This window comes from Amphiura filiformis, chromosome 9, assembly GCF_039555335.1.
Source record: "Amphiura filiformis chromosome 9, Afil_fr2py, whole genome shotgun sequence".
Taxonomy (NCBI): Eukaryota; Metazoa; Echinodermata; class Ophiuroidea; order Amphilepidida; family Amphiuridae; genus Amphiura; species Amphiura filiformis.
In genome coordinates, this window is record NC_092636.1 from 29,990,413 (window position 1) to 30,002,816 (window position 12,404).

The 12,404-nt window shown below is 37.0% G+C and overlaps 1 protein-coding gene across 1 annotated transcript in view; it reads left to right on the forward strand.

The window, feature by feature from the left end:
• Positions 1-4,588: 4,588 nt before the first annotated feature.
• The window catches only part of LOC140160849 (neuropilin-2-like), a 32,008-nt gene continuing 24,192 nt past the window's right edge, over positions 4,589-12,404 (forward strand). Inside the window, exon 1 of the mRNA XM_072184169.1 lies at positions 4,589-4,852. Within this exon, the coding sequence (XP_072040270.1) occupies positions 4,705-4,852 (148 nt within the window). The 5' untranslated portion in view covers positions 4,589-4,704. The remainder of the gene's footprint in view (positions 4,853-12,404) is intronic.

The following is a 12,404-nucleotide window of genomic DNA, read 5'->3' on the forward strand; positions in this document are numbered from 1 at the left end:
GATGTCTTTACTACATGTAGTAGTATTAACATTCATTTTGATTATACATTATTTTAATTTATCATATATATTTTTTCGCTAAAGATGACGTGCCCTTCGAACGTTTAATTTCCTTCAGTAAAGTATAGCATTCTACATTTTGGTCTTGTGTCAAGTTGGGCTTATTCTAATTGAAATCCATACACCCCCTATGAAGACATGACTTTAATCTCTCACACAGGGGTCGTAGTCCCGGAGGGGGTTCTCCCTGGTTGAAGGTATACGGGGATGTACCACGGTTTTGGGGTACCTTTTCAGCAGTTTTGGTATATCGATGGGTGGGTTTTCAGTGGAGACCAATGCGCCCAATTGGGCGCATTTGGGCAAAAGTGCCCCTAAAAGCGCCCAATTAGGGCAAATTTGGGTGGGTGTTTTTGTGAAAAATTGGTATACTGATGGGTGGCAAAAACAGCAAAAAGTAGGTATAGAGAAAGTCAGCATCCGAAAGTTTGCGTGGCACATCCCCGGAATTTTTTTTTCGAAGACCCCCCCCCCGGGGTCGTAGTTGTCAACTGTAGTTCAGGTAACCCCATTTGCAATTCACACTTCCTGTTTGGAAGAATAAGGCCATGTTTTTCAGGTTGTGTAGGATTAGCCCATTACTACCATAATTTATTTATATATTTATTTATTTAACTTTTTCTGCCATCACAAATAGCAACATACAAAGACAAAAGAAAACGGCAGATGGGTATCCATTAGTAGGGGCCCATGTTAAGGGTACCCATAGAACAATAAAGGAAGGAACATGACAAAATGATCAATTGTGTGATACTTAATCGTAATAAGCCGAATTAAGCCTAAATATACAACAATTCGAGGGTCTAGGAACAGAAGTCACTACCTGCAATAGCTGCCAGGTGTCATATTTTAGATGTATACAAAATAGAATGCAGCTATTTGTCCAAATGGACGTATAGGGCAGCTATTAATGCAGATAGGGCCTTCAGGCTCTAATCTTACGAATTATTAATATAATGACATGAATACTGCAGTTAAATATTGGCGCTCGTTGTTTTTACAAATTCTAAAAATACATTAACTATTTACGAATACAATTTAAAAGGATGAGAATATAATCTGCTTTTAAAAATTTACTTTTATTCCGCTGTCGTTAAAATATGTCAGCTGCCATGCAATACCCAAGGCATGATCATACCATTGGTCGGCGTTCATTGGACAATATTCATAACAGCTCCCCATTTCACCTCTGCGATTGAGAGGTAGAGCCTGTACCGGTACGCCACCGTGCCCCCATATTGACGGTGACCTAAAAGTGTGCCAACTACTGCTAGGTCCATTTTGGTGACATATTGTGGGCAGGTTATCAATTTTGAGGTTTTTACATATCTTAAATATAGAGATATTCTGCTCCACATTGCCGTTTTCCCCAATGAAATCGGACATTCCTAAGCGAAGATATAATAAGTTCGTCAGTTATGTCATTATCAAATTGGAAATTAAGATATCGGCCTTTAAAAATATTATTGACAATGTTGAGAGTAGGAATTACCTTGAAAATGTCTCAAACATACAAGATGCCAGTTATATTCCGGTCTGATTGTTGGCTATTTCTCCATTTACGATCCTGCCCAAAAGTGTCCCCTTTTGACATGACACGTCACATATTTGGTAAATATTTGATGTATTTTCTTTATCAAACTCTAATAAAAGAGGTATTATTATATTATTTCATGTAGGGAAGGGACTTTAAAGAAATAAACTAGATAACAGGAGACCCATAAACGTTACTGAATATAGATTTACAAACTTGCAACGAAGGCTCTCGCTTCAAGTTTTGCCCACCTTAACTAACACAGATTAAAATGGCTTTGCCATACGTTTTGAAGATGTACGGAGACATATAGAAAAAAAGACATAGAAGATGTCATGATTTGTACCGACTTCCAAAACGTATTCGATACGATGAAATGGTAAGTGGGAGAGATAAGGCAAATGCTCTTAATAACTGTGACTGTAGTGTATTTACCACAGAAAATCTGTCAAACATACCAGCAGCGATTAATCCGGAAACTTGATTTGTATGGTATAAGTAGCACCATCTTGAACTGGATTAAAAAAAAATGTCAATACCAATTTCAGTTAATCAGGTGTACCTCAGGGAACCGTGTTGGGACCTTTGATGTTTTTGTTTATTTTGAATTTTAAATTTAATTTTGATTTGAAAATGAAAAACGAAATGGACAATGAAGAAGAATGATGTTCGGGGCATTGAATTACCCCTTCAAGGTTATGGTGAATGTAAAGTTAAGATAACTAATTTTCTGGCGACAATACTATATTTGTGACGGATAAAGAGTCAACTCTATTAAAGTGTTAATGAAATTATTGACTCTTTTACAGAAATTTCAGGTTTGCAATTTATTAAAGCAAAGAGTGATGCACTTTAGATTGGCACAAGGAACAAGAATGTTGGCGGCATTATACAGTGAGTTCCATATTACTTGAACACAATGGTCAGATGCCTTCTTTCAAGAAGGTTTGAGACAAGGTTGTAATTCATCTCCGCTATTATTCACAATAGCAGTAGAATCTACGTCTAGTAAGATAACACAAATGAATAATGTTCGGGGCATCGAAGATTATAATGAATGTGAAGTTACGACGACCCAATTTTCAGTGGTGAAGAGTCATTGTTTTTGCGTGTTTACAAGTGTACGATGTTAGTAATGATCATGATGATGAAAACATTGTAAGTGTTGACAATAATAAGGATGAAATTTGTACGAATTCTGATATCTTCTCAAAGAAAAATAAGCATAAAAGCAAAATATCACATATTGATCACTGTATTCAAGCAGCAAAGAAGAGTAATGTCTTCCATGGTTTATCTAATGATGTCGCCGGTAAAAAATAAATCTGCCAAAAAAAGGTATCAAAGTTAGTCATCTTAACATTCAGAGTTTACCTTCCAGTTTGGATGAGTTTAAATTATTTTTTAAAGGATAACCCGTATCACATTTTAACTCTATCAGAGACATGGCTTGATAGCTCCATTGATAACAGTGAGTTTCATATTCCAGGTTATGTTTGTGAACGTAAGGATAGAAACAGACACGGCGGTGGTGTTGCTGCATTCATTAAGAACGATTTGAAATATACAAGAAGGTATGATCTTGAAAAGACCAGAGTGAGTCTATCTGGTTTGAAGTTAAGCATGCTCATAAAAAAGCAATTGTTATAGGATGCCTTTACTGACCAAAAAAGATGATTTTCTCTTTTTGATTTGTTATCAGAAGAAATGGATGGTTTAATCGATGAAAATAAAGAAATCATTCTTTTAGGCGATTTAAACTGACTTTCTTAAAAAAGATATTGCGACAGGACACATGCATGATTTCATGGAATTATATAATTTGTCTCAATTCGTCGTCCGTATTCCATAGTGGCGTATAGTGGGGCGCCGCGAATAAACAACTTTTCGAGAAAATCGGGTTTGAAGAAATGCCAATTTAAAATCGAGTTGTGTAAATCAGACATTCATTATATTTTGTAAATGATGTGAAATTTCTGTAGTAAACTAAATAGATTTTATTGTTATATATTTTCAAAAGAAATAAATACATACTTTTGCTGGCAAACTGACAATAAAACTATACGTCACTATGGAAAACGAACAAAACGCAATACCGTAACCTTTTTCGTATTCCATAGTGGCGTATCGACCATACGCCACTTTTTATACACATTTTATAATTATGAAATATCGACAAAAATGAAAAACATCGTATTCCATAGTGGCGTATAGGTCCGATACGCGTACGCCACTATGACATACGATGTTTTTCATTTTGCCGATATTTCATAATTATAAAATGTGTATAAAAAGTGGCGTATGGTCGATACGCCACTATGGAATACGAAAAATGTCACTTTGTAACTATACGCCACATTTAATTAATTAATTACTAATTAATTAGCTAATTATGACTGATGAGACTTAGAAAAATGAAAGAGAACATCATTAAAGACATATGTGCCAATTTTCAAAAAAAATGACCAAAAATCACTATACGCCACTATGGAATACAGCCGACGAATTGGTCAAGAATGCACACATTCCACCTCGCAACCCTTAATACTCACACACGCACATCCCACACACCCCCTACAGCACCCACATCAATAAATCCACACTCCATCGACTTCAAACACACCCCTAACCCCGGACTACCCCCAAATACCCCATTCTGATCTAACTCTAATTTTACTAATAACTCGACACTAAATTCTACTAATAACTCATCACTAAATTACTCTAAAAATAATTATACATGTTGGAATATAGAATATTGGTTGTCGTTTTTCCGATCTATGCCCAGCCTACTTTATCGAATGGTTTATAGTCCAATAGATTCTGAAAGCGATATTTATGAAAAAACGCTAGCTCCAGATCACAATAAGGCTATTGAACAGTGTATAGAATAAGCCGGTCCCTGTAAATTTTAGTCGTTAGCCAAAGCGATCAATGTTTAGAATGCTTTTAGAACATATTTTGGCAGTAGAAAAATGATCTCGGCAGTATCGCGGCCAGAGACTAAGTTCGGTTTTATACATTAAGCGTATATTGACAACCTACATTGAGACCCCTTGAAATGATGATAAATATATCGACACTGAATCCAGAGCTGCTCAGAGTGACACATGTTTTTAGTTATGAAGTATTGCAATGGACTTTTACCAGGAAAATGTGGATTTATACTAATTCAAGACACCAATCGGAAGAAACATAGTAACCACTGTGCAACGCTTGTGTTTGGCCTTCTTATGTGTGAAATTTCGAGGCAAGGCGGTGAGTAAGAAATAGTAAAATCAATGAATTTATGCTAAAAAAATTCCATAACATCAATTCTGTAGATATGACATAATTATAAAGGTAAAACTCACCACTAAAGTGGACGTTTTGAATAGGATGCATGCACTAAATACACACACATTTGGGTTTCTTCGCTAACGGAATGGGTGTAGAAATCTTTTTCGTTAAAAAAGTGGGACATTTTTTAAATTTTGATGGACAAAATTGCAATAAGAAATAGGCGTTTCCAAGCGTGCAAAATCATGATGAATTGTGTGCACAAACGATACCAATTAAAGGTTCGTTCATACTACCACCGCATTTGCGATGCGGTGCTTTGCGATGCGGTGCGTTATCGCACCGCATCTACTGCATTGCGATATCGCAGTAAAGTTAAATGCATTTTAACCTGGAAATGCGACGAGTTGCGTTGAGTTGCGGCAAAAGTAATCGATATATCGGCATCGCAAAGCAACGCATCGCAAATGCGGTGGTAGTATGAACGGACCTTAAGGCACATGCCTTACCCTCAAGTTGAAAGTAAGTACTGTAATTATTTATATAGAGAGTCCAACATATTAAGGGGGTACTACACCCCTCGATAAACTTGTGTCTATTTTTGCATTTTTCTCAAAAACTAATAACACAGCGGTAACAAAAGTTAAGGTTCGTTCATACTACGCCGCAATTGCGTTGCGATGCGGTGCGATGCCGCATCGCATTGTACTGAAAATACTGCATTGCGATATCGCAATAAAGTTAAATACATTTTAACTTGGAAATGCGACGAGTTGCGTCGAGTTGCGGCAAAGCAACGCATCGCAAATGCGGTGGTAGTATGAACGGACCTTTACGTATATTATAGGGGCAAGGAATCCAATTACTACACTGGAATTTCAATAACCCATGACAAGCGGTTCATTATTTATGATAAGAAAAGAGGTACTGCATGCTAGGATGTACCTCATTTCCAATCATATATACTGAACCGCTTGCCTTGAGTCACTGAAATTTCAGTATAGTAATTGGATTCCTTGCCCCAATAATATACATAACTTTTGTTACCAGTGTGTTATTATTTTTGAGAAAAATGCAAAAATAGTCACAATTTACCACAGGGTGTAGTACCCCTTAAGGCGAACTTCTGGCGAAATCGACGCAAAGCAAATTCATGAAATCTTCGTTGCCACTAGAAAGTGCGTGAGCAATAATGTAACATCAAATATACACGCCTATTTACATAATTTCCTAAGACCTTACACAAGTGATCAGGCTCAAATATAAAACTAGAGAGTTTGGTCATATGCACCATCAATTTTGAACCTATGATCAATATTGCTGGGCAAAAATTCACAGCAAACATGGCAAATTTCTCTCATTTCGGAGATATTTGAAACAAGACTGCTCGACCCCTTAAAACTAACATAACCCTATACTTTCCACTCATAGACTTTCACAATTTCCTTGTATTAAAACTAACATCGTTGGATTAAAACTTTCCATCTTCCAGATTTCCTTGTAGTAAACTTAATACAAACTTATAGTATTATATTGATCAACTTGTAAAATCTCTCGTAACGATTTTTATAGTTTGATTAGCTCGTAATCGGCGGGCCTTATAACATCGCGGACTGATATCAATATATTTTATTTGGAGAATTTGCTTGTGACATCTCGCCAGAAGTATATATTACAAATTATTAATTGAAGTCCTACACTATATCACTCTTAACGTGGGTCTACTTTTCGGCATAGTCGTAAAAGCCGAATAATTTCCGCCGATTACGAACTAATCAAAGTATAGTTCTATTTACATCTGCTTGCAAAGAATCCGGGTCCAGACTTCGTATTGCAAACCTATGAAATTTCTGAATGTAATATAAACTGACAGCACGTCCTGAATATTTCCTAATAATATCGTCAATTTACCGGTCCATAGACGTCCATACTGATAAGTGTAATTTGCCATTTCGTTGTCTTCCTTCAATTAAAACATTACATTTACATCTTTACAGGTTTCAAAGGTCAATGTACTTTTTAAAGGGTCGCGCCTTTAGGAAATACGCTGGAGTCCATTTGCAGATACTTAAATGAAACCCACGTAGAAACAAGTATTTAATCCTGGATTGTCAGTGAAATTTTGTTTCACTGTCTGTCATTATGTAGAGACTTTTTTTGACTAAAACTTTGCTCATAAGTATAATCAATTCGTATGTTGTTTGACAGTCTTGGTATATCCATAGTACAGTAGTTGATTTAAAACAACAGTCACAAGACTTACTTGTGCCAGACCATTAAGAACACGTATTAGCGAACATTAAGAACACGTATTAGCGAACATGAACGTCCCACTTCCCCAGTTGGTGAGCACATCACTAAGGATCACCATAGCATCGACTGGGATGGCGTACGCATTCTCGACCGTGAAGAAGACTGGTTCAGGAGAGGGGTCAGAGAAGCGATCCAAATAAGGAGAACTGGCAGCGACCTCAACAGAGACCGGGGCGCCATGATCTTCCAGTTGTTTACAACAAGATTTTGTCACTTGACCAAAACCAATCAATATCTGGTAGTCAAGAGGCAAGTCAAGTGGAATAATCTCTTCAGTGGCTAAAGAAGACCTGTAGATGCAGGTCGCAAGCTACCACAGCTCTGCAAATAGTAAGTCTTGTGACTGTTGTTTTAAATCAACTACTGTACTATAATCAATTCGTTTCACGGTAACTTCGTTTGTGTCACAAATTAATCTTAGCATATGTTTACCATATTTACCACCACTTTTACCAAATATTTGAACTGTATTTATATAGTAGCTATAATAATATGTGAGTGGACACTACGAATGAGCCGTAAACTCGGCAAATTGTAGTCTGAGATACAGTGCAAAATGTACGAGAAGGTCGTATTCATATTAGGCGCGACATGTTTCTCATTTGATAGCGTTTAAACCAATCAATAATCCTATTGCTGAAGAGGATAATAATCTTCTACATATAGAATCATTAAATAGATTTAGTCTTTGTTTGCTTTGGCTAAATCCTGTTCAAGTGGTGGGTTACAATTGCATTGTATTTTGTCTAGGTATGTATAACCAAGGAGGATAGATAGAAAGGAGAAGAATAGATTACGTGATGCTTTGTTCCTTTGATGCCGATTAGAGATTGCGACAGGCTATTCATAAAAGTGGTACCATTGTTTCGAACAAAGGGGTTCAAAACTTGGGGAACAAAATTGGTCACTGTTCCGGCATCATATTAACGCTTTACCCAACAGGCGAGTATAAATAAGTGACCACAATACAGTGTACATGTGTAAGGGCAGTCATGTGTAAAGTGGTACCATTTTTCTGACGTATCCCAAATGTGCGCCTGTGCGGGTCTGAAGTCTATAAAGGAGACTTTAGTTGTCGATATAATCATTTTTATCACCCTCCTGACTTTAGGCGCTTCATTTAAATAAATTGAATGCCCCTGCTGATCGACTACACATCAGAATGTATTAGCTGCCAGGTCCAAATTTTATAGTATTCTATAATGGTGATCGCTGCGTATACATGTATAAGTATAGGCCTATAAAGGGGTTTTTCACAAATGTCCATTTATTTTTATTTTAAGAAGGAGATTGGCATAGAAATAGCGGCGGTGGAAGGGGTGGAGCAGATTCTCCCTGTGAGAAGTCTTGAGAGGGGATATGAGGGAGGAAAAGGGGAGGAGGGATATGGAAAATGAGGGGGCCTACAGGAAGGGAGAAAGAGGACAAATGAAGAGAAAGAAATAATGAGAAGTAAATAAAATAATAGAAAGATAAGGACATATTTATATTGGAATGACAGGGAGAGTGAGAGAGGACAAAAAGAAAAGAAAGATGGGGAAGAAGGCAAGAGAGAGAGAAGGATGGCGAGGGAGTGATAAAGTTAGTGTAGGCCTAGGAAAGAATAAGTACAGAGAAAGAAAAGGAAGGAAAATAAATGTAATAATAATTATTATAAAACTTAACACAAAACAGCACTAAGCAGCCATTCGATGACATCAATGCCGTTGTGCGTTACGTAATTAAAGAGCCCAGTCAGATGTATTTCGCACCTGCCAAGCACAAGTCACCCAATTTCGAAAACGGGACGTTAAATGTACACTCTCATGAATATTGATTGGCAACATTTTCCAATATGTCAGCGCTCTAATAAGACACAATAGAACAATGAACGTTGCAGCCCGCTGTGTATAACCAACAATGAGTGACAATGAGAGGACATTCCTGAACCTCGTTGACTTGGGGATGATTTGAAATGACCGCCAATTATTACTTTATTACAGGCAATGTGGAAAAAGAGACACTTGTAGAACCGAAAAAAGGTACCATTTTGTTGAAGGAGCAGACCATAACCCCGATTCTGGACATCATTTGAAGTCACATGATATACTATTTTAAAGCTTATGATACATATTTTCTAAACACGAAATAAAACAAAATTGACCGGGCCGACTTTACGGCTGATTCGTAGTGTCCAATCATATATTATCAATTGCTTGTAGGTCTTTACGAAAGCGAGAATTATAAAGAAGAAGCATGGCTGTTTCTCATTACGATTGTAATCAAGTGATTTGGAAATGATTTCAGTGTTGGTACCAGAATGATTATTGCGCAAGTTTGCTTTTTCCAAATGTGCATTTACTTTCCCTTACAATTATATATTATCCATTATAATCCTTTTGACAGACAAGAAGGTTCTTTTGGATCACCCTGTATAATATTCTGACGGTGAACAATGTTAAGTCAATAGAGATTGTCATAATATTATGTTTGTTTCATAATAATCATTTATGTAACATGTGATTGATCGTCATGCCTGTTTTCATAACAATGATTTATTAATGTAACATATGATCGATTGTCCTTTCTGTTTTTTCTAGGACATCAATATAAATAACCGGGTGTGGTTTAATGTACTTCGCTGCATATCAATAAATGTTACGAAACCTTGAAAATAACATAAATATATGTGGGGGAAAAAAGAAAGAATAATTCTGGTATACCCTGCGCATAAATAAAGAAAAATAAGGGATTTTGAGTTCCGAGTTCCGTGGCAAATACTGCATTGAAATTATTTTCAGTAAGTTATGTCAAAAACTTCAATTTGGTGACCACTCTCTGGCTAGTAAGGTTTGACGATTGATTCGACTTCTATGGACCATTTAGAAAAAAATAGCCCCCATGTCCCTCGCGAAAATCCCGGCATTTTTTGCTAGAGGCCATAATCCAAAATGGCCGCCGCCACCATTTTGAAAATTTAAGTTTTGAACCAGAACACCTATAATCATGCACAAAGACACTTTTTCGGATATGTCGAGTACAGGGATTCCGATTCTGACATTAGTTTGACATTACGGCATCATTTTCACCCAGAAATCCAAGATGGTGGCCAGCACCATCTTGAAAAATTTAGTATTGAACCAGAGGACCTAAAATCGTGTACAAAGACACTTTTTGGATAAGTCGACCACAAGGATTTCAAATTTGACATTGCTTTGACATACTTAGTACACAGGAATTCTCTCATGGTTCATAAACCTGTTCTCTAACTCTAAATGCACCATGGGAAAAGATTTAATCTACAGAATGCAGTTTAATTTGCTCGTCAAATAAAACACAACCCTGCGGCTGAAATGGTTTTCCGTCGTGAAGTCACGTGATGGTTGCATAGGTTACCGTTGGCTGAACTAATGGGGGAACCTCGTTCTTCGTCAGGAGGACCAATCACGGGCGTGTCAGCTCAGGGCCTTCGGCACCATTTTGTTGCTAAAGACTTATTGATCAGTTGATCATTTAAAACAGACGCGGAAATATTTTATCCCACCCACCACTCCCCCTATATCATGTTTAATATTTGATTAAAATTGATTCAAACAGTTTGATAGTGCGACACAAAAATTAGTTTCGCAGGAGTGAGATAATCACATAAATGAAATATGAAGGATAAAGGACTATTATACGGGTGTATGTGTGAGAATAGACCACTTCAAGTTCAAGTTCTATCTTAGCATTCTGGGTTTTTTTCTCGTTTTAATAGTGTGGTTAAGTTTGCTTCTTAATCACAAGCATTAGTAAAAACGATTTCAATTTGTGTCATGTTCAGTCTTGAAAGAGAAAGGAAAACATAGTTAACATACGTTCTTTCCGTTACGTAATATTATGACTACAAATTTACAAATGTATACGGGTGTGGGGATGCGTGAGTAGATCACTACAGTCGACAAGATTGGAACATTTTCAATTTTTTACCCCAGTGTAACCTTTCGTTACATCTAGGGGTAACTAGTGGTCCAAAATGCCTCTACATCTTAAAATAAACTTTGGACCATGTACTTCATGTGTGGAAACTCTTATGCTTTTATCATTAAGTGCACAATTGTACCAAATTTGGGAGATTAGCAGCTAAACTATAAGTCCGTGGCTTTTTATATTTTCTCCATCGCCAGATGGAGCATCGCTAGACATCATGCAGTTATTGTTGCCTACATGTATGCATACAACACATGGGCACTCACAATAGGCAATTGACCCCTACTGGTAGCGGGTAGATATAGGAGATGAACTAGTTAGCGTCATATATCAAAAAGTATAAAAGCTATGATTTTAGTACTTGCTCTATGTTTCAATTATTTATTCTTTTCAAAATATCTGAATTTTCAACCCGGTACAAGCTTTAATAACGAGGGACCATACATTTGTATGAGAAAGAAATCTACCATCTATATCCAAACTCCCGTGTTATTCCAATACACATTTTGCTTCACCGGGCCGCCCTGACTTGGTCGCATTTGGAAGAGGGGTGTCACGAAACCGTAATAGGTGCAAATTTAGTACTTTCTGTCAATCAAGTATGGTTTATTCTCTACATGTCAATCTTTAAATCATTAGCACAGTCCTTATAATAACGGGGGACCGCCTTGATGAGCAAACCAGTGAAAAATACCCCAAAACTCAGTCAGTGGAGCTCCATTATCGATTGGATTAGTCGACCGTAGCGGACAATTCGATCGCTAATTGAATTAATATTATCACGTGGTAATAAATTTGCATTGGACAATCGATTACTATAATGGTTTAGTACTGCATATCTCGGTTTAATCTTCACTAAGCGGGTTTATGGCTGGAAAGGTCACGGTGAATTTGCCGTGGACATTGGGGGTGTGAAGGAAATCCCTCCCATCTTTACATGGAATGATCCCATGTTATCCCATCTTTGCCTATTCCATGCTTGCCTATTGGTTTGCTAGTTAAAAATATAGTAAACCAGGAACTTGTCGCTATGTGTGCACTGGAGCAAGATGGGAGCCAGCTAGCCTGCTCCCATGTAATTTTCTTGGTATTATAACACTATGCAACAATAGGCATTCGTCTTTGCATAAACACTCATTATTTGCGCTTGATTAAACACTCTAAACCTTACAATTTGTAAATAATAAGTGCCATTGATCAAGCCTTGATCAAAACAGTATTTTTCAGTTTCTGAAAACCACCTCACCACTGTCTATCCAATGTTATTAAT